At 42.5% G+C, this 26,604-nt stretch overlaps 1 protein-coding gene and 1 long non-coding RNA gene across 15 annotated transcripts in view; one reads left to right on the top strand and one right to left on the bottom strand.

Annotated features, from left to right (window-relative positions):
* The window catches only part of CPEB1 (cytoplasmic polyadenylation element binding protein 1), a 110,458-nt gene that overhangs the window by 22,646 nt on the left and 61,208 nt on the right, over positions 1–26,604 (bottom strand). For 8 of the 14 annotated variants that reach the window (XM_059879425.1, XM_059879426.1, XM_024982330.2 and 5 more), the window contains exon 3: positions 2,343–2,534. The exons of 1 other annotated variant lie outside the window; for it this stretch is intronic. In XM_059879425.1, the coding sequence (XP_059735408.1) occupies positions 2,343–2,496 (154 nt within the window). In that variant the 5' untranslated portion in view covers positions 2,497–2,534. The remainder of the gene's footprint in view (positions 1–2,342; positions 2,535–26,604) is intronic. 5 more of the 14 variants (XM_024982331.2, XM_024982328.2, XM_024982327.2 and 2 more) reach the window with 1 other exon arrangement.
* On the top strand, positions 2,528–9,963 carry LOC132343410 (uncharacterized). Its single transcript, XR_009492247.1, has 2 exons — positions 2,528–2,948; positions 8,187–9,963. It is a non-coding gene; the product is annotated as an uncharacterized lncRNA (long non-coding RNA).

Consider the following 26,604-nt stretch of genomic DNA (forward strand, 5'->3'; position numbering starts at 1 on the left):
ACCCAGCAGAGCCCAAGGAAGAAGCCTGCACCACGTGCTCCTCACAGAAACAGCAAGGTACCAGGCTGTCTGCAAGGACGACTCCTCGACTGTCCAGAGCTGCTGAAACGCCTCCTCCCTCCCTGGAGAAACCGAGCTGGCTGCTCTTCAGATGGGAAGGCAGTGTAGGCACTGGAATGTGGGCTGCATGTTCCCGCATCGCTGGCAAGGGTGCAGCTGGCTGGTGGGAGGGCTGCGTCCCACTCCAGGAGGCAGTACCCTCTGTGGGCTTTCCAAGAAGGCCCAGGACTCAGGCAAAGAAGAGAGATGGCCATCACCTCAGCTCCCAAGTCCAAGGATAACATGGGGATCAGGGATGGGTGGGTGTGTCCTCAGCCCTCGGAAAGGAAGGCATACCCACACTAACCCTGCCCAGGGCCATTTAAATCGTACCACTGGGATAACCTTCTGGGTTACCCCACGGATGCTAGGGCCACAGAGTATAGGATCTCTCTGATGCAGAAAATCACATAATATTTATAAGTAAAGTGCTTGAGATTTGGGGAAGTAAATCCATCTCCACTGTAGAGACAAAGAGCTACGAGCACAGGCCTTTGAGGTGGGTTGCTGGGGAAGCCGAGGAAATTGTGGCTGGACACAAGCTTTTTTTTTTTTTTCCAGCCTGATTTCAGAATGACTTTCAGGCCAACCTCTCCAAGCCCCAAGTTGGCCTCTCCTGCATTTCTACGTGCTATAATGCATTCCAGAAGGGCCCCTGTAGCTAAGAGAAGCCAGAGCCAAGGAAGGGCCACACCCAACGTGAGACCAGGGAAGGACGGTGCCCTGGTCAGACACTGGTCAGCTCCTGTGCAGGGGGCTCTTCAGTCTTCTGCTCAGAGTCAGCAGTGAGGGTGGAGACAAGGTCAGATTCACATGCCCCCCTCACCCCCCGGCCGGCTTCAGGGTACCAATGTGAAACAAACTACCATGGCCTCAAAGCCGAGATATCCAGGCATGGGACACGAAACAGTGACACCATACTTCCCAGCCCAGAGAAAATCCTGAATCAGCTAAACACTAGTAGTTCAAGAAATTCTACCTTAACCCAGAGGTAGTTACTTAAGGTAAAGCTCTTCCTCACCTGAGAGAGAAAAAAAAAAAAAAAAAACAGCCTCTACCCCCCCACTTCCCCAATCAAAAGGGATTTACCAAAACAACTGGGCACTGAAATGCCAACAGACACAACAGTCCTAGGCTCTGCAAAGCATTCTAAAAAAAGACCTGCGCCAAACAGGGTGGAGGCCAGAGGAACCTTGCCGCCCGGTTCTGGAGCGGGGGTGGCTGGTGGGGACAGCGGGCTCCGTGAATCCCACTGTCAGCACCAATGGTAAATGGCTGCCCCGACCTTCGCTTTCCATCATTTAAAGTATCTGCTGCCAAGATGCTCCTTATTAAGGTGTAATGCACATAAAGCTAAATACTTAAGATTTTTATGTATAGTTACAGTTATTTCTTAAGTTCACATTTCTTCCTGAATGCTCCAGGATTTGCGTCTGGCCAACCCACCCCCTTGAACCATGAGAGGGAAATTAATGGGCAGTAGGAAGGTCTGAGCAGAAGCAGTTAGAGGGGCTGCCAAGAAGCCCCTTCAATCTGTCCCCATCGAATCCTTCCAGGATGACAAGGGACCCTAAGGGGAATGGCTCCCCCTTCATCCACTTGGTCACCCTTTACACAAAGAAAAAAAGAAAGAAAAAAGGCCTCCATAGCCGAGAGTTACTCCACCCGGCTCACCATGCCTACCCCCTTTTCCAGGATCAATGCTCTCAGCCTCATGTGAAGCCAATTCCAATACCCTAGGATTACCCAGCCTCACTTATGGCTAAAATTCTAACCTCGCCATGATTTGGGGACCACCCATCCTTTACACAGAGCTCCCTAGTTTTAAAAGCCACTGGGAAATAGAATCTGGACATCCAGTCATCAGCCCCTAAAGTCCCCTCCCCCGCCTAAAAGTGTTTTGCTTCATCATCTCCAAGGCAGGCCTGGGCACTAGGGGTTTCGCTGGATCTTTTCTGCATAAGGCTATCACCTTGGGGACCCTTCTCAGGGCCACTTCAGGTACAGACTAACAACTCCAGGGAATTTATCAGGGTAAGTGCGGAAGCGGTGCCTGCCTTTACGAGCCACCATCTGTCCTACCACACTCACAGCCAGCATTTCCATCTTTTGCAAAACAGCTCCATGTTGTATGGGGGGGCGGTGGGGGATGCAAAGGGGAAGAGAACAACTGTTGCTGTGGATATCTTTGCTCCACACCCCATGCGCCCCCTCCCCCCGCTGGCTCATCTTCCGGCACTCACCCGAGTGTGTGCTGCTCTGGGCTGAGGAGTCTGAGTCCTGGGTGCTCCAGGGTCGGTCCCAGCCTGTGAGGCTCAGGGACTGCAGGCCAAGGCACAAGTCATTTGCATCTGGGAGGCCACGGGAAGAATCTTGCGCAGAGGTGGGGAAAAGCATCCTGCTTGTGACTGTTTCTTCTGAGTCCTGGAAGTCTGCTTTGGACAGGAAAACAGCAGAAGCCCAGAGTTAAGGGCTGCTTCCCCAGGATTATCAACAATAAATAATATTAAGAATAGTTTCCTCAGGCTCGAAGACTAGACATCCAAGCTGGCCGGATGCTGCAGCCGCTGCCTCTGCACTTTTGGGGGTGTTAAAGCAGGAGCGGCTGCCATACAGCCCCCTCCCCACACACACACACCCCTATCCCGTCTGCATTACAGACTGGGCCAGCATGTGATCAGGCTGCTGATGCTCCCCGCTGCCAGTGACATCAGCCGGCTGAGCCGTGCAATGGAGAGCGGCATCACCCCTCAGAGAGCGGGGAGGAGCAGGGGACGGCAGGGAGGGGACTTGCCTCCCAGGGAAGAGACGGCACAACAGCCACTGGGAACAGTCCGGGTGCGGTGCTGGTAAGTCCGGCTGCGAGGCAGCGCCCTCCGGTCTCCAGCAATGGTGGCCAAGCGGCCCGAGGCACGACTGAAGTCCTCTCTGCTGACAGCGGAGCCAAAGCAGCAGGCTGCCTGCTCGGCCAGCTCTGCCCTCCTGCCCCTCCCTCCCCTCCCTCTGCTCTCCGCCCCCAAACCCAAAAACACTCTAGTCCTGGACTCTCTCCAGCTGCTTGCTCAAGCCCTGGTTTTGCAGCCCGATGCAAAGCTTCACAATTCTGCTAGCAAAAATCTGTGTGCTCCAAGTGGCCCCTGAGCCCTACCCTGACACAGCAGTGTTTACTGCCAGGGGTGGGACAGGCTTCAGAAAACACAGCTCGCTCGAACCCTGGGGAACGACACCTGGTGCTCCAGGCTTGTCAGCAGCAACTGGCTACCAAGAAAGGGGTCAGTTTCGGCAGGGGGCGGGGGAGTCACTGGGCCACCCAAATGCCAGAGTAAGACCTGTCCTGACAAGGACGTGCTCAGTCGCTCAGTCCTGTCCGACTCTTTGGGACCCCATGGACTGTAGCCTGCCAGGCTCCTCTGTCCATGGGGATTTCCCAGGCAAGAATTCTGGAGTGGGTTGCCATGCCCTCCTCCAGGGGATCTTCCCAACCCAGGGATTGAACCCAGGTCTCCCGCATTGCAGGCAAATTCTTTACCATCTGAGCCACCAGGGAAGCCCCCCTGACTAGGATACTTACTCCCTGTTCCCAAGTTCCCTCACTCCAAAAGGGTGGGCATCAATCTCATAGCAGGACCAGCTCCCCCTCCTGCAACTGCAGGCACAGGCGAGGAAACACTCCCCTCACAGAGTCTGATCAGACCCAAACAGCAGAAGCGATCTTGGAGGTAGTATGTGCCTTGTCAGAAGACCCAGGTTTAGGAGCTCACAGCCCCTGGCCCTGCTCCTCCAGAGCACAACGGCCACGGGAGGGGTCCTGGTACCTCTGGCTACCCACCTCTGGCTACCCAGACCCTCTCTCCAGGCAGGGGAGCTGCTTGGAACCACAGCCCTGTTCCCATGACCAGTCACAGCCCCAGCACCAAGTCCAGCTTTGCCCAGAACCTCTGGGACCTCTGCCACTTCCTATCTGCCAACGTACTCTCCTGTATCCATCCGTCTCTTCCAACATGACCTCCAGTCACAAGGCCTCGTCCTTAGAAAGGAGGGTACAGTGAGGGTCCCGGCCACATGGCAGGAAGGCTGCTTGCACTGAGACCAGGGACCCCGCTCGCTCTGCCATGCTACAGCGAGAAGGAACCGGACACAGGAAGCATGCCCACCTGGGACCACCCGGGACAGGGTACAAGGTGGGCAGAGTGGGAGCTACTGCTGTTAGCCACAGGAACGGCTGGCCAGAGCCTCCAGAGTGTCCCCTTCTGTCCACAGGCGCTCAGGCACAGCTGAGAAGGGGAGAACGGCCAGTCTGTGGGAGGGACTCCTCCCCTCGGAGGGTTTTTTTTTTTTAAAGAGCTTTGCTGCTGTGTCATCCATCCATGTTATTCCTGTCTGGCTGTAGATACTCTGCCTGCTCCAAGCCTGTGTCTGTCAAAACCTCTTCACCACTGCACAGTCAGAGCAAGAACCCACCCATGCTGGTGCTGCCCCCACCCCAGACCACTCCCCCCCCAGCTTCTCTGTCCACCCTTCCCCCAAGCTTAGTACATACTTTAAAAATAACCCATATGTAATAGTTATAAAAACATAATGCTTCCTTTAAAAACATCCAAATATAAGTACCCATTCCCCCTTACAAACTCTCTGTATGGTCCCTTCCACCACACTGTGAGCACACCCACATCTAGAAGCAATCATTTTTCCCATCCCCGGCCAAAATCAGGGCCTTTGTGTTCACGGGGACTCCATGCCGCACGCAGAGAGAATCTAGATACCAACTATGCTCTTGCTACCCAAAGTCTAGCATGGCCGACCAACAAAATCAGTATCACCAGAATCATGTTATACAGCCTCTCAGCCCCCCACCTAAGACTTCTGGAATTGGAATTGATCTACATCTTAATAAGATTCCCAGTTGACATTAATTCACTTAAAAGTTTGAGTAGCACTGGTCTATACAATTACCCTCTTTTCGACCCCATGGACTGCAGCACGCCAGGCCTCCCTGTCCACCACCAACTCCCAGAATTTACTCAAACTCATGTCCATTGCGTTGGTGATGCCATCCAACCATCTCATCCTCTATCGTCCCCTTCTCCCGCCTTCAATCTTTCCCAGCATCAGGGTCTTTTCAAATGTGACCATTAAAGGTCACTTAGGAACAAATGGCTGCAAGCCATCCAGGAGCTTGGAGGTCTAAGTAGAGCATGCCTCTCCCTCTACTACCAGCACTCCCACTGACGCATCACCTTTACCTTTACCCAGACCTTCTCCATCCCACTGTTTCTTTCAGATTAAGGCTTGCACTACCATTGTAGTATTCCTTCACTAGTTCCTCCGATTAACAGAAGACACACCTGTTAAACCTTTAGTGTGGTAGGCTAGGAAAAATTAAGTGGGATTTATAAGTTTTATAGATCTTGCTTTACTCACAAGATCTGCCACTGCGTGATCTCAGTCAAGTTACTAAAGCTTTCTGAGCATCTTTCACCTGTAAAGTGGCAAAAGCAGCTCTCTCTCAGGTGTTTTGTTGAGGATCACACTGTTTGGCACAGTGTCTGGCGCAAAGTATTGTATTGGTATTTTGGTTTCAGTAGGTGACCATATAATTTATCATCCAAACCAAGGCACTTCTGAGAGAGAAAGGGGGCAAATATTAATAACCCTACCAATGCAGCAAGTTCAAACTGTCCTAGGTGGACTGGCAGGCATGATTCAGTCTTACCTGTGGCCATTTGTGTTCAGAAACATTTTACCCCAAAAGCCTCTTTTCTAATGATCCTAGCTCTCCAAATTTACCCACTCTGCTCCCTACCCCTTCTGTATTGACAGAAAGTCTGAGAAGTAAACTGTCAACATGGGCAAATGCTCAGTAAGCTGAAAGGGCTGAAATTGAAACACTGATTTTACTGAGGAAAGCCTGTCTTTGCTTCTCGAACTCATATCTGATGCTGGGCAGGAACTTGACCCCTTTTATTGGAGGATATTCTTTATAATCTTTAGCCAAGCACACATCAGACACTCTGAAGATACTAGAAGCTTGGAACCAGCACGTGATGAGGTGAGACTACTTCTAAGGCAATCTGTTTGAACAAAGACTCTCAGCTTAAACACTTTCTATATCAACCCGAACCCTGCCAAGTTTCCATATCAATACCTATGCAACATTTCTGATTAAGTTTCTTGATTTGGTTCAGAATTTTAAAATGATCTCCCTTTGAAAATGTTACCTTCTTAATAATTGCCCAAATTTCTTAGCAACTGAAAAACTCCAACTGACCCAAAGTCCAAAGTCTGTCACAGTCTAGAACAGAATGACCGCTGAGAGGATCAAAATGCAGAGGTGACCCAAGGGCTCTGATTCTAGGGCTCAGAGTTGTATGCATGCAGGCATGCACAGTCTTATCTAACTCTCTGCGACCCCATGGACTGTAGCCCACCAGGCTCCTCTGTTCATGGAATTCTCCAGGCAAGAACACTGGGGTGGGTTGCCATTTCCTCCTCCAGGGGATCTTCCTGACAGAGGGGTCAAACCTCGGTCTCCTCGCATTGGCGGACAGGTTCTTTACCACTGAACCACCTGGAAAGCCCTCAAGACGAGTACAGCCTCACCTCTAATCTTTTCCATCCTCAGTCTAAGAACCTGTCTGTCCGCTGATGGCTCCTCTGTCAACAAGACTTGGCATGACATTGCTCATGGTCCTCTACAACTATCATTCTTGAGCATCTGGCAACTAAGGAGGTGAAACAAGGAGAGAAGAGTCACTTCAGGCCTCCATTTATGAAACCATTAGGCAGGTTCCATAGTGTAAAGGTCCATGGTGCTTGCAAGTAGTCAGCTGAGGCCCCCAAGAAACACAAGGTGGCTTTGCAGAGCAGATGCTGCATTAGCTGATCCTAGGGGAAAGGAGATCTACTTCAGAGGAGTTAACAGGAGAGAAGATAAGCAAGGTTTGTTTGGGCCAACCAAGCCAGGAAGAACTAAGGCAGGAAAATGAAACTGATGCTCAAGAGTGTCGTGAACTGTCTCTTTACACTGCTAAACAATAATTAATGTGGCAAAGGGCTCAGGATGAACCAGAGATCAGAGCTAGGGAAGTGGTCAAGGACATATGAAATGAAAGGGAGGAAGAGGGCAGAAAAGCCGATGGATAAGGAGGGAAGAAAAGGGGTTGGGGGCAGAGAAGTATGTTAAATGACTTAACAGACTACAAAGCTGCATCTACATCATGACTATAACTATGTGAAAATGTTGTTTGTTGATAGATGTTGGTAAGGGAACACAGAAAAACACAGCTTAATGTGTGAGGGTAGCAAGCCACTCATGGATTTATCTTCCTTTAGTCATTGCACAAAGAGTATCACAAAAGTGGTGTTCTCCTTTCTTTTTCCTCTTTAGCCTTTTGACAAGCACACTATTACAGTCTATACAGCAATCATACTTGAACTCTTTTACAAAATCTCAGCTTCTCCTCCAAATCCAGTCCCTGGGAACAGGAGAGAAGGATGCTGCGTCACTGGTCCCCACTAGATTTCTTCTGAATAACTGACTTTACAGTAAGCTGAGGCTACTTAAATCAATGCTTTATGTTCTTAAAAGTTTTTTTAAAGCTCATAAAGTGGCATTTCTAAGAATGCATTTCTAAAAAGACCATTTGAAAGACTATCCCCCAACCCTGCCACTTCTGCCAAATCAGGAAAACAGAAACGATTCTGTAAATACGTTTTGGTAACCTGAAGTGAAAGAGCCACCATGCAAGAAGTCAGACACCTGTCAATATCATGTCAACCACTGTTGCACTGGGGCCCTTGACCACTCACGCCAGGAAGCCTGCATGTTCCCCTAAAGCAGTGCTTCTCAGACTTTCAAGGGCATAGGGGTGACTCGGCAATCAACAACACTGACTGCCTCAGTAGGTGGGGTTGGGCCCTGGAATCTGTGTTCTTAACCTACTCCTAAGTGATGCCTGCACTACTCACGTGCTGCACACACTTTGAGCAGTCTGAGTTTCAAGTGGTCTTCCTACCTAGTCTCTGTCTTCTGGGTAATCCACCCCATTCTTACTCAACACCCCCCTCACAGTGCTCTCTCTCCCCAGCAGGTGGCCCGGCCAGTGTCCTGCTGCCTCGCACATCAAGCTGGTCCTCAGGCTGCAGCTTACTCACCAACCTTTCCTTACACTTGTCATCAAACTGTAAAGGCTAAACTCGAGTCAATCACAACTCCAAGAGACAATGTACTGTTAACCTGAGCGTTAATTACAGTAGTTCAGAAGATAAGAGAATGCATGATGCATAGATGCTCAAGGAAACCTTCCTTATAGTTTCAGCTACACTTTAAGTCACACGACAGGTTAAGGTATGAGAGACACCAGGTTTACTTTGTACTTCCGACCACAAAAGTATGATCATTGGCTTATTTCAGCCTTGACCACACTAATAATCTTCAAATGAATTCTGCAATTTATTTCAAAACGATTTCTATAATGTTTCTGGAAATAAATACTAACAATGTTTAAATTTTTAAATGGCATACACCATGTTCACAAAGTGGAAAATTCAATACTATTAAAAAGCTAATTCCTACCAAACTGATCCAGGTATTCAATGAAACCCCAATAATATACATGCCTTCAGGTTATTCAGGGGGAAGGGCTTTTTAAACAAATGGTGCTTGAACAACCAAATATCGCTGGGGGGTAGGGAATGAACCTTGACCTCCAACTCACACCACATGTAAACATTAGTATGAATCAGAGAGACCTGAAAGTTTTAACTTTTTAAAACTTCTCTAAGGAAACGTAGCCTATCTTTGTGAGCTTGGGTGGGGGGATGCAGAGCAAGGTTTCCTACGGAGGACATAGAAAGCAATGATCGGAGAAAGTTTTGATACACAGGACTTACCAAATGTCTGCTCATCAAGACATAATTAAGAAAATAATTATGCAAATTACAAAACGGTAGAAAATATCTTTAACCATATCTAACAAATGGCTAGTATCTAGAGTATATAAGAAATCTTAACTCAAAAGTTAAAGAAAGAAATTTTTTAAAAAGCACACTTAAAAAAAGAGCACAGAATCCTCAAAAGGCATTTCACACACATATATACAACTGGACAATAAGCATTTGAAAAACTGCTCAACATTGTTAGTCAAAGAAATGCAAATTTAACCACAATGAGATACTACATATTCACCAGATGGCTAAAAGTAAAAAAGACTGCTCCACAGTTTGCCAACATTTGGTGTTGCCGATCAGAACTTCCATACATTACTGTATGACGGTTGAATCGCTTTTAGAAAAGCTCTGCTGACTTTTTATACGATTAGACATATACAATTCTGTGACCCAGCAATTCTACTCCAAGGTATTCAACTAAAAAGAATGAAAGAGTATGTCTACAAGGAGACCTGCACATGAACGGTGACAGAAGCTTTATGTATGATCACCAAAACCTGGAAAGAGTTCAAGTGACCACTAACAGGAGAATATGATTCATGGGGTCGCAAAGAGTCGGACACGACTGAGCGACTGAACTGAACTGATACACATATATGCTAGAGTATTTCTCAGCAATAAAAAGGAATAGACTACTGATGCATGCAGCAACAGCCTTCCCAGGTGGTTCAGTGGTAAAGAACCCACCTGCCAATACAGGAGATGCGGGTTCAATCTATGCGTTGGGAAGATGCCCTGAAGGAGGAGATGGAACCCACTCCAGTATTCTCATCTGGAAAATCCCATGGACAGAGGAGCCTGGTGGGCTACAGTCAATGGGGTCGCAAAGAGTCAGAAGAAACTGCAACTAAAACAAGATGCAACAAGAGAGGTGAATCTCACTACACTGAGTGAAATAAACCTTATGTAAAAGTACCTACGTATATGATTCCACTTCTTTGAAATTCTAGAAGAAGCAAAGCTAATAAACAGTGAAACAAGGTGGCTGCCTCCAAGGGATAGAGGTGGGCACCAACTGGGAAATGGGATGAGGAAACTTTCTGAGGTGATGGCAATGTACATTTTGTGGGGAGTTTCATCCACACATTTGTCAGAATGCACCTAATGACACACATTCTTCTGCAATTCTTGTGCATTTTACTGTTTATTAATTTTACCTCCAAGAACCTCTAAACAAATACCAAACATTAGAGTCAAGATGCATACTCAAGTATTAGAAGTAAATTATACCCATGTCTCCAATTCACTTTGAAATGCATCATAAAAGGAGATGGACTGATAAATGGTTGTGTGAGTGCACGTCATCAGTCATGTCTGACTCTTTGCGACCCCATGAACTGTAGCCAACCAGGGTCCTCATCCGTGGGCTTCTCCAGGCAAAAATACTGGAGTAGTTTGCCATTTCCTCCTCTAGGAGATCCTCCCAACCCAAGGATCAAATCAGTGTCTCTTTCATCTCCTGCACTGGCAAACAGGCTCTTTACCACTACTGCCACCTGGGCTACAATAAATGGTTAGAGGGATACGTAAGAATACTTGATAAATGATTAGGGGGATATATAAACAGACGTGTCATAAAGCAAATATGATAAAATGTTCATTGTAGGATCTAGGTGATAAGTGTCACGGGTGCTCACTTTACAATTTATTCATCTTTTCCGTATGCATGAAAATGTTCACAATAAAATAGTGGTGGAAGGGGATGAAGTTACTTTTTCTGACAAAAAGCAAATCTGAATGAAGTAATTGGTTTGATGACAAGAAGCAACTTCATTAAATCAAATTTTACAGTTGACATTTTCCATAAGCAGAACAAGTTAAAATCTATAGACCCAAGGTTTTGACAAAACATAACAACATAATTAAAGCAAGTTGATAAAATAAAAAGCATTTTAAGGGAATTCCCTAGCAGTCCAATGGTTAGGACTCCATGCGTTCACTGCTGAGGGCCTAGGTTCAATCTCTGGTTCAGGAATTAAGATTCTGTAAGCTGCACATTGCAGCCAAAAAAAATTTTTTTTTGTTTTAAAATACTGTATTTGTAAAGCTGTATTTTAAATTTAACAATATTTTAATCTTCTGAATCCTTTAGGTAATCTGAGTTAAACAGGGTCTCTAAGTGAAAAAATAACAATAGTTATTTGTTGGAGACAACAATCTCCATTAAGCATTTTTTGGTATACCTTCCCCAAACTGAGAAATTCAATGACCAATGTCTCAAGCAACAAATCTTTCCACAAGTTAGAGGGTTTCCAATTCCTTCTTTTCAATAAATATGAAGGAATGAATGGAACTGTCGGCAAGTAAATGACTAAAAATAGATGACTGATTTTTTGCATACAAGTTCAAACAATTCAAACAATTGAGTGGCACTGCTCTAACAATGCCTTCATGTCCCATCTACTTATTTATGTGAACAAGTTTACTCAATAGGGCACAGATCTATAAAAACAGAAAAGAGGAATGTATTTGGCGTTGAAATCCTGAGTCATTCTGGCAATAACTGAGTCATCCAAAATTACATGAGTTATAAAGATGCCTCATTTATCTCATTAAGAAGAATTTCCAATAAATAATTACTTATCAAAAATTTTAACCTTTAGATTGTCTTAATCAATTGTCCTAGCAATCAATGGCCACAGCAATCCAAAACACTTATAAGCCTTTCAGTCACAGGAAATAATTTAAAATTTCAATTTATGTACTGCTTTTGTTGCAGAGAAGTATAACATGTGATCAACAGCAGACTGAAATGTAAAACATTTCTTTAGTATAAAATTCTGTGGGAGAAGTAGACTAGAAATACAAATAAAGGAGAAAAGGAATAATGAGAAATTCTCTACAATTAAAGAGCTAATTTACAGGTTTCTAAACATAATAAGTATAAAAATCTCTACAATTTTGATTCCATTAGATACCTTTTTCCAATGAAAATATAGATACAAAGTTAAACGTGCCAGGTGTACATTGTATTTTTTAAACTTTTTTATTTAAACATTTTAACCATTTTGAAGTGTATTATTTAGAGGCATTAAGTACATTCACATTTTTATGCACCTATTACCACTAAACATTGCCAGAACTTTTTCATATCAAACAAAACTCTGTACCCATCAAACACTAACCCCCCACTAACCCTTCCCGAGTGCCTGGTAACCATCTTCTGTCTCTAAACTCAACTATTCCAGGTATCTCCAAGAAGTGGAGTCATGTAGTATTTGTCCTTATGTCTGGTTTATTTCACTTAGCAGAATATCATCAGAGTTTATCCATATTGCAGCATGTATCAAAATTTCCTTCCCTTTTAAGGAGGACTAGTTTTCCATTGGCTGTATATACCACATTTTGTTTATCCATTCGTCTGTCCATGGACATCTGGGTTACTTTCTTCCACATTTGGCTACTGTGAACAGTGCTGCTATGAATATCAGTGTACAAACAAACATGTGTTTCCATCCTTGAGTTCACTTCTTTTACATATATATACTTAGAAGTGGAACTGCTGGATCATATGGTAAATCCTATGTTTATTTTTTTTTATAGGAACCACCATACTATTTACCACAACAGCTATACCATTTTGCATTCTGCAAAAGCAGAAGTGTTTCTATTTCTCTACATCCTTGCCAACACTTACTATTTTCTGGTTTGGCTTTTTTTTTTTTTTGGTGGGGGGAGCAGATAATGACCACTGGAGTGGGTGGTGAGAACTCGATCTCACTGAGGGATACACTGTTTTTTAAATTGGATACGTACAAGCAAGTGTTCAAAGACTGCTGCTGCCTAGTGCATGACTCCCCAAAGATGATGCTTTTAAAACTCCGCCACACCCCAGGCTTTTGTTGAACTGTTTTTCTTCCTATACCATCCAAGTGGTCCTAACGGCAAATGTCATCTTTCTTGCTGGTTTCTGCATCACTCATTACAGTATGGTCCACAGGCAGCCATCTGAGCCAACCTGGGTTATAGTAACCCCTCCATGTGACTACAGAAGCCACTCCTAGTATGGGCACAGCTCAAGACAACCTGAGACTCCTTCCCTAAGGTTTTTCTAACTGGGTACTGGAGAGACAGAAGAATTTCCTGACCTCATGATGCCAAAGTATGTGAATGGAGCCCCTTCCTCAGGTAACACAAAACTGTGCAGAGGGTGAAAATGAAACTCACTCTGAGAGAGAGGCAGCAAAGGAACAGAATCGTGACAAAACGTCTTCCTATTCTGTGAGCTTTGTATCAATAGCACCGCCCCCCCCAACACATCCCACATTCTGCTAAAGTTAATTCTAATTAGGTGTCTGATTATTTGCAAATTAAGACTGTTCTATGTAATTCAAGCCCCTCAACAAGGACTGACCAAACAAGTAATTGCTACAGGCAGGTTGAGAATCTCTGGACAAAAAGTCCCTGATGGCCTGTCAGCAGGAAAAGAGCTGGAAGACCACCTGGTTAAATCATCTTTTTTCTTTCTTTTCAAACTAGTGAGCAAACAAGGCTCAGACAAGGCCAAAGTGCCAAAGCTGCTAAGTGGCAGAGGTAGGATCATAATGCAGGGACCAGCCTACCTTTCTGCCTCATCCCTACTCTGGGCACTTTCTCAGACCCAGGTCTACACTCACACATGCCCCAGCTCAGACTTGTTTTATCGGTAAATTATTTATTTTCTGAAAACAAATAATTCTAAGCAACTTCAATAGAGTTGGTCTCTTCGAGCTGACTCAGACAAATATGCCAGCCATGGTGGAAGCCTAAGTACTTGTACCTTTTTTGTCACATGCTATGTACTTTTTCTGTGTCATGCATTCTCTACCCATCTTTCAAGACCTGGCACTCCTACCATCATTAAATTATTAATGGATTCCGTTCTCACCAGTTAGATCCCCATGGAGCTCTGTCCTAAACCCATCCCATCCTACCAGGAGTTCAACTCTTAATACTAGCTCCTCCCCATTCTTATTATCCTTGCCCCAATCGCCTACTTATTCAGTAAAATGTCAATTTCACACTTTGGTGTTTCCAAGATTCCACTGCCATGTACATACATAGTTTTCGAAGCTGACAATTTAATTTCTTCCTGGTGGAGAACAAAAAAGAAGACTGATGACTGAAGTCTAACTCCACCTACTTTATGGCTTCTGGTACGGAGTTTCTGAAGCAGAATGTTTTCAAGTCTCTAGTCCAGAGTCTTGGAATACAACATGCTGTCCATGTGGTATCCCCTACACCAGTTTTATGTTATACTAAAACTAGTATAACCTAATCAGGCTTCCCTGGTGGCTCAGATGGTAAAGAATTTGCCTGGAGTGGAGGAAACGCAGGAGCTGCAGGTTCGATCCCTGGGTCGGGAAGATCCCCTGGACAAGGAAATGGCAACCCACTCCAGGATTCTTGCCTGGTGAATTCCATGGACAGAGAAGCCTGGTGGGCTATAGTCCATGCAGATGCAAAGAGTTGGACACAACTGAGTGACTAACATCTAAACACAATGAAATATTACTTTCCCTGATGCTATGCTGGTTCAAATTTGGGATTTGTAGAAGTTCCTTGAACATTATACCATATTGGAGACCTCTTACAGGGCCAAACAATAATAATGTTGGTCAGTCGCTCGATTGTGTCTGACTTTTTGCAACCCCATGGACTGTAACACATCAGACTTCCCTGTCATTCACTATCTCCTGGAGTTTGCTCAAACTCATATCCATTGAGTTGGTGATGCCATCCAACCATTTCATCCTCTGTTGTCCCCTTCTCCTCCTGCCTTCGATCTTTTCCAGCATCAGGGTCTTTTCCAAATGAGCCAGTTCTTCACATAAGGTGGCCAAAGTATTAGAGCTTCAGCTTCAGCATCAGTCCCTTCCAATGAACATTCAGGGTTGATTTCCTTTAGGATTGACTGGTTTGATCTCCTTGCAGTCCAAGGGACTCTCAAGAGTGGCCAAAGCACGGGAGCATCAGCTTCTAGAGAATATAAAAGCTAGTGATTTAAAAAGGACTGTGTGGGACTTCCCTAGTGGTCCGGTGGTTAAGACTCCACACTTTCAACACAGAGGGCATGGGTTCAATCCCTGGTCAGAGAAGTAAGATCTCACATGCCCTGTGCTGTGCTTAGTCACGTCTGACTCTTTGTGACCCCATGGACTGCAGCCTGCCAGACTCCTCTGTCCATGGGGATTCTCCAGGCAAGAATACTGAGTGGGTTGCCATGCCCTCCCCTTCAGGGATCTTTCCAACCCAGGGACTCCCGAATTGCAGGTGGATTCTTCACCATCTGCCAAAAAAAAAAAGAAGAAGAAGAATTGGGTGTTTCAAGAGAGCAAACTGATACATTTCTGAAGGGCAACCTAACATGTGCACTTAAATGCTTTAAAAACAACTATTTCATGAAAAAATTTTGCTTTTAGAGATTCATCCTATGTCCAAATAATCACAGATATAGGCAAATGTACTTCTACTAGTCTTTAAAGTAGACACCTATTTAAGTAAACTATCTCTAACAATTTGAAATTCTTAACTTTTTGTACCATGAACCATTTGGCAATGTGTTGAAGCCTATGAACAGATACCTTCTAAGTATGATGTTAAATATGTAAAGTAGTGATAATTTCATACTGATGAATGTAAACACTTCAAGGTATGTGCAATGACTGTAAAGGAATCAGACAGGAAATGTCTGATCATCCTACTGATGGTTATTATTGCCAAAGAATTAGATCCTGCTAGTATTATTGTGACTTTGTGCCCACATTTAGGAAGAAATGCTACATTTCGGTTAAACATTGGTGACAATAAATATCTAAGTTTTTATCTGCCCAAGATATCTGACTCCCTGAATTCTATCCATGGACCCAGGTTAAGAATCTACAATGCATCAATCATACAAAGTAAAATGCTATGTAACCCTGAAAAAGAAAGTTAATGACACAGAAAGATAAAAGGAAGAGAAAGAGGCAAATTACTATATGGTACGTTCAGAAAGCTTTCTCTTTAATATGTTATAAAAATATTAGAGAGAGGTACTAAAATAGTAACAGTAGTTATAACTGGGTAGTGGGATTACATATGATTTTTTTCCTTCTAATATATGATTTCTTCAAAAATTTTACAGTGAACATATTATTATAGCCAGAAAAAAGTGTAAGTTATTAAGAAGGGTATGGTAATTCAAACTTAATATCCCAGAAATCAATTTGAAAAATTAAAAATTTCTACACAGAAGTCTATATTGAGACTTTAAATTTAATGCTAGAAGTTCAGTGACAATATAAATTAGGATTAAAATCCTATTCAACTAGAATAAACCACAGAATATTAAAAACAGAAGAGACTTTGGAGTCTACTTAGTCTAAGCCCCTTATTTCACGGTAGAAATACCCTATCTAGAACCGATTCCAGAAGCCTCAATCCTTGACCTCTATACTTTCCCTTTTCCCCTTAACTGTACTCATTTCTTCTTCAGTCAAAAGGATGAAAAAAACATCTACATTCAGAAACTGGAAAGCACACACTAAAATGGGATTAATTCTACCTGTGATCAAGACATAACCAAGCCTTAGCTAAGCTTTTCGTGGCAGAGCCCTGATATTCCAGCAGATGGGGATGGTACTACAAAGAACAAGCCTTTCTAAAATTAAACACTATGTTCCCTACTTAATAAGAAAAAGAGTAGAGTCTGTGCAAAGTCTCTAGAACAATCACACAAGATATATCTTTGCACGGCCTGAGTTTTAAGGTTGGCCCCCTCCCACTTTCCACTGCAGCGCTTCGACCTCTGTACTTCTCAAGTCCAAGTGCTGTTCTGCCCACTGTACCTGGAAGTGGCTGAGAACGTTAAAGGGCATCAGGTCAGCAGTGCTGACCTAAGTGAGGGTCAGACTCAGAGACGCTGGCAGCGTCCAGCTCTGCTTGTTCTCTGCTCCTTTTGCCTTATAGCAGGCCCTGAAGACAGAAGTGAGCCCAGGACTGCCCCAGGTGCAGCAGCAACCGCTTACCCCAGATGCTCTGCTAGCAACCCTCCAGAGGCCCAACTCCAGCAGCTGGAGGGGCCTGGCTTTCTGGAGTGCCTCGTGGGCCCCAACTGTCCACCTGCACCAGGGCTTCAGGAAGTTGGCTGGTGAAACTACCCTGGTCTTTCAGCATCCCCGGTTCCTCTCTCTACTGTGTAACGAGAAGGTCCTATAACAAATCCCTTAGTTCATAATACTCATTGTGGTTCTGCCTTCTGACCATCAGGACACTGAATAGTGCAATGGAAGTCATTCCCACAGGAAACCTGGCAGCCGCCGATCTCTCTTAGAAAGCCAAGGGCTTGCATGCCTGGGCTGCAGAGCCCCAAGGCGGAGAGGGGAGGCTGCTCGCTGTCCTGCCAGACTCATACACATTCCTCTGGAGCGGTCAGTGTCAACTCAGAAGCCACTGAGCCCTTCAGAAGTAGCTGTGACCAAGTGGGAAATGAATTCTAAACTTTAATTCATTGAAATTTGAGTTAAAAATCTGGCAGTTCTAGTCTGTTACCAGGAAACTTTTCAGTATGATTCAGTACAAGTTAAAGGCGTGAACCTACATTTTCAACATTATGACACCTAAATCATACCAACTACTTCTGATGAAAATTTACAGTTTAAATCAAGATGAGCTGTGAATATAATATATAATGCATATCATGAGAATAAGCCACGTATCATTTCACAAAAAACATGTGTCCAATCACTATGCTGTACACCTAAAACTAATGTTATATCAATTATCTCAATTTTTTAAATTTCTGCATTTTGAAGACATAGTATAAAAAATCAAAAATCAAAATATCTCAATAATTTTCTATATAGAACACATGTTGATATTTTACATTGAATAATATATATATTAACTGAAGTATAGTTGATGTATAATCTTATATAAGCTACAGGTGTGGCACATGGGTACATGCTCAGTTGCATCCAGCTCTTGGTGACCCCACAGACTGTAGCCCACCAGGCTCCTCTGTCCATGAATTCTCCAAGCAAGAATTACTGGAGTGGGTTGCCACTTCCTTCTCCACAGGGTCTTCCCGACCCAGGGATCAAACCTGTGTCTCCTGCACTGGCAGGTGGATTCTTTATCACTATTAATGGTGTATGACACAGTAATTCACAATTTTTAAAGGTTACGCTCCATTTATAATTGTTATAAAATATGGTTATATTCCCTGTGTTGTATAATATATCCTTGTAGTTTATTTTATACATTACAGTTTGTATGTCTTAACTCCCTGTCTTACCTCCCCCTCCATACACACTGGTAACCACCAGTTTGTTCATTTGTTCTCTGCATCTGTGAACATGTTTGTTTGTTTTTTTTTATTAGCGACCTAAATGTTCATCAACAGATAAATGGATAAAGATGTGGTGTGTATGCACGCACACACACACACAGGAATACAACTCAGCCATAAAAAAGAATTAAAATTCTGCCATTTGCAACAACTTGGATGGACCTGGAGGGTATTATATCAAGTGAAATAAGTCAGAGAAAGACAATTACTGTATGATATCACTTACATGTGAAATCTAAAAAATAAAACCAATGAATATAATAAAATATATTATTAAATTTTTAAAAATACCATATGGAGAAGGCACTAAACCCATTTTACAGGTACTGATTCCAAGGCTCAAAAGAAGTAAAGCAATGTGAGCAAGGTGAAGCTAACACTCAGTGGACACACACATTATGTTTTTAAAAAAGACAACACACAGTATCCTGCATCGAACCCTATTTCTTCCTCTAATAAATCTGTGCTTCATGTAAAAAAAAAAAAAAAAAAGACAACACACAAATAGTATAAAAAGTAAAAGATCACTTTTACATTCCTGCAACACTTCTCCATCCTCAATTCTACAGTCTCTGAATTAAGTTTACTCTATAGTCCTCTCATAACATTTCCTATTTATTTTTGAATACCTTTTACCAACACTGATACTATCCAACTTTAAGTTCTGCCAAAATAACGGGTTAAAAAATGTATTTAGGGAACCCTCTTACACTGTTGGTCGAAATGCAAACTAGTACAGCCAATATGGAGAACAGTGTGGAGATTCCTTAAAAAACTGGAAACAGAACTGCCATACGACCCAGCAACCCCATTACTGGGCATACACACTAGGGAAAACAGAATTGAAAGAGACACGTATACCCCAATGTTCATCACAGCACTGTTTATAATAGCCAGGACATGCAAGTAACCTAGATGTCCATCAGCAGACGAAAGGATGAGAAAGCTGTGGTACATATACACAATGGAGCATTAAAAAGAATGCATTTGAATCAGTTCTAATGAGGTGGATGAAACTGGAGCCTATTATACAGAGAGAAGTAAGCCAGGGGAGGGAGGGGGGAGGGGGGTTCAGGATGGGGAACACGTGTACATCTGTGGCAGATTCATGTCAATGTATGGCAAAACCAATATAATATTGTAAAAAAACAAATAAAAGCAACTCAAAATGGGAAAAGAAAATGTATTTACTTATTAAAGGAGATTCTAGTCTCCTAGCTAGTCAGGCACTAGCTAGGCAACAGGAATATGGTAAATAAGGAAAAACAGCTATAGCTCCTGCTTGTATGGATTTACATCTAGTGGTAAAGACAACCTACATAATCACGGAAGTGATAAACTATCATGTGAGCCAAGTGCAAGGAAGGAAAGAGACAGGATGACATAAAAGTATTAACTGGGTCCCTGGCCTAACAGGAATGTTGGTTAAGATTTCCTTAACTATGCTTTTCAAATATCTTGCTAATCTAACTTACAGCATTTCATATTAGATAGTTGAGGCATTCCCTCCACCCCAAACTAAAGAAATAAAAATAGACGGTAGCTATCAATGTAATTTCCTCTGCTCTCTTTTGAGGATGAGTTCTTACTGGGTGGCCTTTCCTCTACTTTAGCAAGCTAGCGTTATTGTATTCTGTAAGGTTAAAAAGAAAATTCTAAAAATATTTTGACAACATTTTCCAAAGCACTCTGGAAGATTTAAAGCACTTTAAACTATAGCATTGTCCTAGAAGCCTCTAGTTTTAAATATTAATTCCCTTTTTAAAAGGGCACATTAAATAAATTTGACCTCTCCCTCCCTGGGTTTTGGTCAAAATGAAAAGTTACTTAAGTTACATTTTGTCTAGAATAGCCAGATAGATGGTAAAAACCAAAACTCAACTGATCTGCATAAGAATAAACAGTACCACTTACAGGTTAGCTTGTACTTTTGTGTTTAAGGGGAAAGGAATTTAAGGATATAGTTAAAACTGATTTCACAGCTATTCTAAATTTGGATTCTCACCTGTACACACACCTTTGTACACATCCTTTACAGAACTATACAGGTATGGCTTTAAAATGATTTCTATTCCCAGCCATCATTAACATTTCAGAGTTTAAGCTGCCTTTAAGGAGTATCTCCAGTCTAAACCCACTTGAAAGCATTTTCTCCCTGAGATTTGATTCATTAGAAATAGGATAACAATGAATTAAAAACCGACATATCTTGTTTTAACTTAATAAAGTAAGGAATCACAACTGTCTTTAAGGTAGTTTGATTTTTCAGTGCCCAGGGTAGTTTCCAGCCCAGAAGGAAAAAGAAAGGTCTGGGGACTTTCCAGGCGGTCCTGTGGTTAACACTCCACACTTCCAATGCAGCAGGCATGGGTTGGATCCCTGCTTGGAGAATCCCCACAATCCGTGAGGCTCAGCCGAAAAGAAAAAGGAAAAAAAAAGTCAGCAGGAAATTCAACAAGGAAAAAGAACTTATAGTGCTTGTTTTTAAAAAATTTGTATTCCACTTTAAAAGAAACAGAAATTAAAATAAGAATTCTAGTTACCAAACCAGAAAACTAAAGATATGATAGTCAATGGTGCTCATTTGATAGTCATTTTGATATTTTTCTTCTCTGCATATGTGGTGAGACAAGCATTCTCATCTGCTAGAGGGCTCATAAAAGGACAGTATATCCAAAAAATATCCAAAATGTTAAAAATATTAACTGTTCAACTTAGTAATTTTATTGCTAAAAAAATCTCTAATTAATTATACTCATAAATACAGAGAAATATCTACCTATAAAGATGTTTGCCACAAAGGCAGATGGTGAAAAATTAATTCCTTCATAATGGAGTAGGAACTTAAACATTAAAATTCATACCTCAGCACATGATAAAATGAGAATGCAATAAGAGTTGGGAACAGAGAATAAACTATAGAAAGCACGATCATAACTGCATAAAAATATCCAGAAATACATAGAAACAGACTAACAGTCATCTAAACAACTGAAACAGACTGTAGAGTATATCTGTACTTGAATTTTCCAAATTGCCTACAGCAAAGGTAAATTACAAAATCAATTCAGAAAATGATTTTAAGAATTTAAAATCTGGGTATGACTCTGATAAAGGAACTCACAATATAGTAAAGGAAAAACCAAAAAAAAAACACAGAACATTTAAATAAAAATGAACTATGTTCTTTTAAGAAAACAATTTTGTGAAACTTCTGGGATGCTCTTAAGTCTCTTTTTGTTTATATTCAGAACAAATTGTTAGTGTAGTACTTCTGGGATTTTATTAGAATGAAATACAAAGACTTTCTTACAGGGAAGCTTTGCCACATGAAAAGTTATTAGTGGGACTTCCCTGGGTCCAGTAGTTAAGAAACCACCTTCCAATGCAGGGGAGACATGGTTCGACCCCTGGTCGGGGAACTAGGATCCCATATACCACAGAGCTACTAAGCCTGCACACCACACCTACAGAGTCTATGAATCCAGAGTCTGGGAATCCAGAGCCCATGGGGCACACTAAGAGAGTCCATGCACTGTAACGAGAGATCCTGTGTGCTGCATCTAAGACCCAACACAGCCAAATAAACAAATTTTTAAAAAGTTATTAGTGGGATTCCCTGGTGGTTAAGAATCTGCCTGTCAATGCAGAGGACACGGGTTCAATCCCTGGAACAGGAAGATCCCACATGCTGTGGAGCAACTAAGCCCATGTGCCACAACTACTGAAGCCCTGACTCCCTAGAGCCTGTGCTCTGCAACAAGAGAAGCCACTGCAATGAAAAGCCTGTGCATTCCAACTACAGCAGCCCCCACTCACTGCAGCTAGACAGCCCGAGCAGCAGCAGAGACTCAGCACAGCCAAAAAACAAACAAGTAAATCTTTTTAAAAAAGGTTATTAGTCACAGTATGCACAACTTCATATTCTTCTTTCTTACCTAAAGTGAGAATAATCTCCTTCTTCAAATTCCCCAGCCCAGAGGTGCCTTTCAAAGATTCTTTCATGCACAGAAACATATAAATGAACATCTTTCTTCTTAATGTACACAAAGCATCAAATATATTATTTCACAGGTTTTTTTTCCCCCAAATAATGTATTTTGGAGAGCTTCCCATATGTGCACATAGAGACTGTCTTTCTTCTTTGGTGACAGGTAGTTCATTCTATGAACATAATATTGATAATATATATAATAATTTCTCTATTGATGGACATTCAGGTTGGTCCTAGTAGCTGTTATTTATTCTTCTATAAATTATAATAGGGCAATAAACATTCTTCCACATTTATTTTGACTTTCTCAGGCAAACATACTTGATAAGTGCAGACACCTTATGATCCAATAGGTTTACATTTGATAAGGCACTGGCCAAAACTGCCCCAAGTCAAACCAGTCTAAATTTTCAACTACATAAGCACTATTTCTCCATGGCTTTGGCAAACTTTACTTTTTATGAATCTAACAGGTAAAAAAATAAAATACCATTGTTCAAGCTTGTGATAAGATTCTGAAACTGAATGACAAAGGTCTACCATACCTCCTTAATTTATTTTTCTATAATTCAGCATTTCATTTATTTGTCCCCATTTTCCCTATAATTTCTGGCTCATAAAATGATCCACGAAGTATGCCAGAAAAAATTTGATTCTCCCTCACAACCAGCAAGTCTTGTTAAACCAACTTCTGAAATCCACACTGAATCTGTCCGCTTACCTTGTCTGCATTATCACCAAACCAGTCCATGCCTACACACACTTCCTGTGGCAGCCTCCTGACCCTTCTCTGCTTCACCACCTCCCACACCCTCAAAGTCCTGACACCCTTTAAATGCACCAGATTCAGGCCCATCCACCCACTCCAAGGCCTTGCAGTTCCCTCTGCTTGTACTGATTTTCTCCTGGTATCAATCCAGTTTCTTCTCTACATGGCTGGCTCATCACTCAGGTCTTTAGCTGAAATGTCACGTCCTTAGAGACAGGCCTTCCCTCAGTAGTACATAGGGAAATAATTTATGCAACCACTAAGCCCCACCCCTGGTCATTCCTTATCATATCCCCTTGTTTAGTTTCTTTTCCTATTACTTAGCATAAACCGAAATATTATGTCCCTTACTCCCCACCATACTTCTGCATTTATGTATAGCTCACACTTCTTTACATAAGCACAGATGTTCACAACTGTATTCACAGCACCTAGCGCAGTTTATTCGGAGAAGGTGATGGCACCCCACTCCAGTACTCTTGCCTGGAAAATCCCATGGACGGAGGAGCCTGGTGGGCTGCAGTCCATGGGGTCGTGAAGAGTTGGACACGACTAGGCAACTTCCCTTTCACTTTTCACTTTCATGCATTGGAGAAGGAAAAGGCAACCCACTCCAGTGTTCTTGCCTGGAGAATCCCAGGGACAGAGGAGCCTGGTAGGCTGCCGTCTATGGGGTCGCACAGAGTCGGACACGACTGAAGCAACTTAGCAGCAGCAGTGCAGTTTATTATATGTTGACTAAAAGAACTGTCTCTTCATGTGTGTCTCAACCATTTTACCAGGGTTGTTAGTCTCATTAATTCATAAGAATACTCTAAGAAAGCTAATGCTCTGTTATGTAATGCAAGTATCTTTTCTCCTTGATCACATATTCACCAATTAAAAGCACACAATTCAAAGGTTTTTCGTATTTCCAGAGTTGTGCAATGATCACAATTAAATTTAGAACATTCCACCACCCCACAAGGAAAACCCTTCATCAGTCACTCCCTTTCCCTCCCACCTCTCCCAGCCCTGAGCAACTCATTCATCTCTTTCTGTATTAGCCTACACTGGGCATCTCACGTAAGTGGAATGAGAGAACACGTGGTCTTCCTTAACTAGTTTTTTTCACTTTAGCACACTATCTATGGTTCATTCATGTTTTAGTATGAATCTGGTCTTCATTCCTTTTTACTGGCAACTATTCCACCCTATGGATATACCACACTTTGTTACACCACTCATCAACTGACATCTGAATTGTTTCCATGTTTTGGGTATTGTGTGGATTCATGTTTTCATTACTCTCAGGAAAAACTTCTGGGTCATTCAGTACCTCTATGTTAACCTCTGAAGTAACTGTCACACTGTTTTTCAAAGCAGTTATAATATTTCACATTAGCAATGCATGACTCCAAAGACAATGCCAAAGAATGTTCAAACTACCATACAATCGAGGGCAGGAAAAGAAGGTGGCAGCAGAGGATGAGATGGTTAGATGGCATAACCGACTCAATGGACATAAGTCTGAGCAAACTTTGGGAGATAGTGAAGAACAGGGAAGCCTGGCATGCATCAGTTCAAGGGGTTGCAAAGAGTCGGACACAACTTAGCAGCTGAACAACAATGTATGGGAGTTCTAGTTTAACAGCTTATTACCTGTCTTTTTTCCCCTTCTTATAGGCATCCTATTGGGTATGAAAAAGCTCAACTGTTCACACACTAGACAATCCGAGCCAAAAAGGATGACTGCAATGCGTCAAGATACAAACACACTAAATCCATGAGTCCACAATGACACTGAAGAACAACTGACTGGTCAGCTTTAGAGAAGTCTGGAAAACCAGCTCAATATTTTCAAAGAAAATAGAGAAGGATAATCAAGCATTTATCTGCCTTTTCTCAGGGTCATCTTTTCAGGTTAACCAAATAGTTGATGAAAGTAAGCTTACTTTTGTAAAAGCATGTCAGCTAATAAATGCATGCATGAGAATTAGAAAATTGCTATTTGGCAACCCCTAATAAATTAGTACTGATCAATAGCTGCCAAGATCACTTTACAGAAGTACGCAATATCCATTATGGACTATTCTTCCCATTCAGAGGGCAGGTTGGTGCAAACCTATACAGTATCTGCAAACACACTTTCAGGCAATCCCTAATACAAAAGCCCATTTTAAAATACAAATTATTATATGAAAACCTATTGTATAGCACAGGGAACTCTACTCAGTGCTCTGTGGTGACCTAAGTGATAAGGAAATCCAAAAAAGAGGGGACATATGCATATGGATAGCTGATTTGCTCTGCTGTACAATAGAAAATAACACAACACTGTAAAGCAACTATACTCCAGAAAAACATCTTTTTAATTGAAAAAAAATACAAATTACAAGCAGTATTGACAGAAAACTAACAGATTAAATGAAGCATCAATCTTAACATAAAACCTTTACTTGAAATACAATATTGTAAAGTTTAAAAATAAAAAATAAAATTGAAAAAAAAAAAAACAAACCAACCTATACTTGAGGAAAAAAGGATCATAAAGCCAAAAACAAGATTTTAAAATAATTATTGGGCTTCCTTTGTGGCTCAGCTGGTAAAGAATCCACCTGCAATGCAGGAGACCTGGGTTTGATCCCTGGGTTGGGAAAATCCCCATGAGAAGGAAAAGGCTACCCACTGCAGTATTCTGGCCTGGAGAATTCCATGGACTGTCTAGTCCATGGGGTCACAAACAGAGACATGGTTTTTCCACTAGTCATGTATGGATGTGAGAGTCGGACCATAAAGAAAGCTGAGCACTGAAGAATTGATACTTTTGAACTGTGGTGTTGGAGAAGACTCTTGAGAGTCCCTTGGACTGCAAGGAGATCCAACCAGTCCATCCTAAAGGAGATCAGTCCTGATTATTCATTGGAAGGACTAATGCTGAAACTGAAGCTTCAATACTTCAGCCACCTGATGCGAAGAACTGACTCACTGGAAAAGACTCTGATGCTGGGAAAGACTGAAAGCAGGTGAAGGGGACAACAGAGGATAAGATGGGTGGATGGTATCATTGACTTGATGGACATGAGTTTGAGCAACCTCCGGGAGTTGGTGATGGACAGGGAAGCCTAGCGTGCTGCAGTCCATGGGGTCACAAAGAGTTGGACACGACTAAGCAACTGCACTGAACTCAAAGTCATTACTGTATTCCCAGAAAGATACCAGAAGATCCACTGGAGACACCGAAAGGTAATTGATTATACAATAAAGCCAGTATGTGGTCTGATTGGTAGGAAAGACAGAGCAAGAGAACTTAATAGTGAGGTGGAAAGACAAAGTAGTTTCTGCAGAACTATATTAAGCAGAAGGACAGTGCAGGTTGAAAAGTGGAAGAACACTGCAAACACTACACTACCACTCAGGTGGATACTTCCTAAGCTCTTTACTTGTACTACCTCACTTCTCTTTACAGCAACTGTTCACAATAAGTACTAGTACCAGAGGACA

This window comes from Bos taurus, chromosome 21 (genome assembly GCF_002263795.3).
Source record: "Bos taurus isolate L1 Dominette 01449 registration number 42190680 breed Hereford chromosome 21, ARS-UCD2.0, whole genome shotgun sequence".
In the NCBI taxonomy this organism is placed as follows: domain Eukaryota; kingdom Metazoa; phylum Chordata; class Mammalia; order Artiodactyla; family Bovidae; genus Bos; species Bos taurus.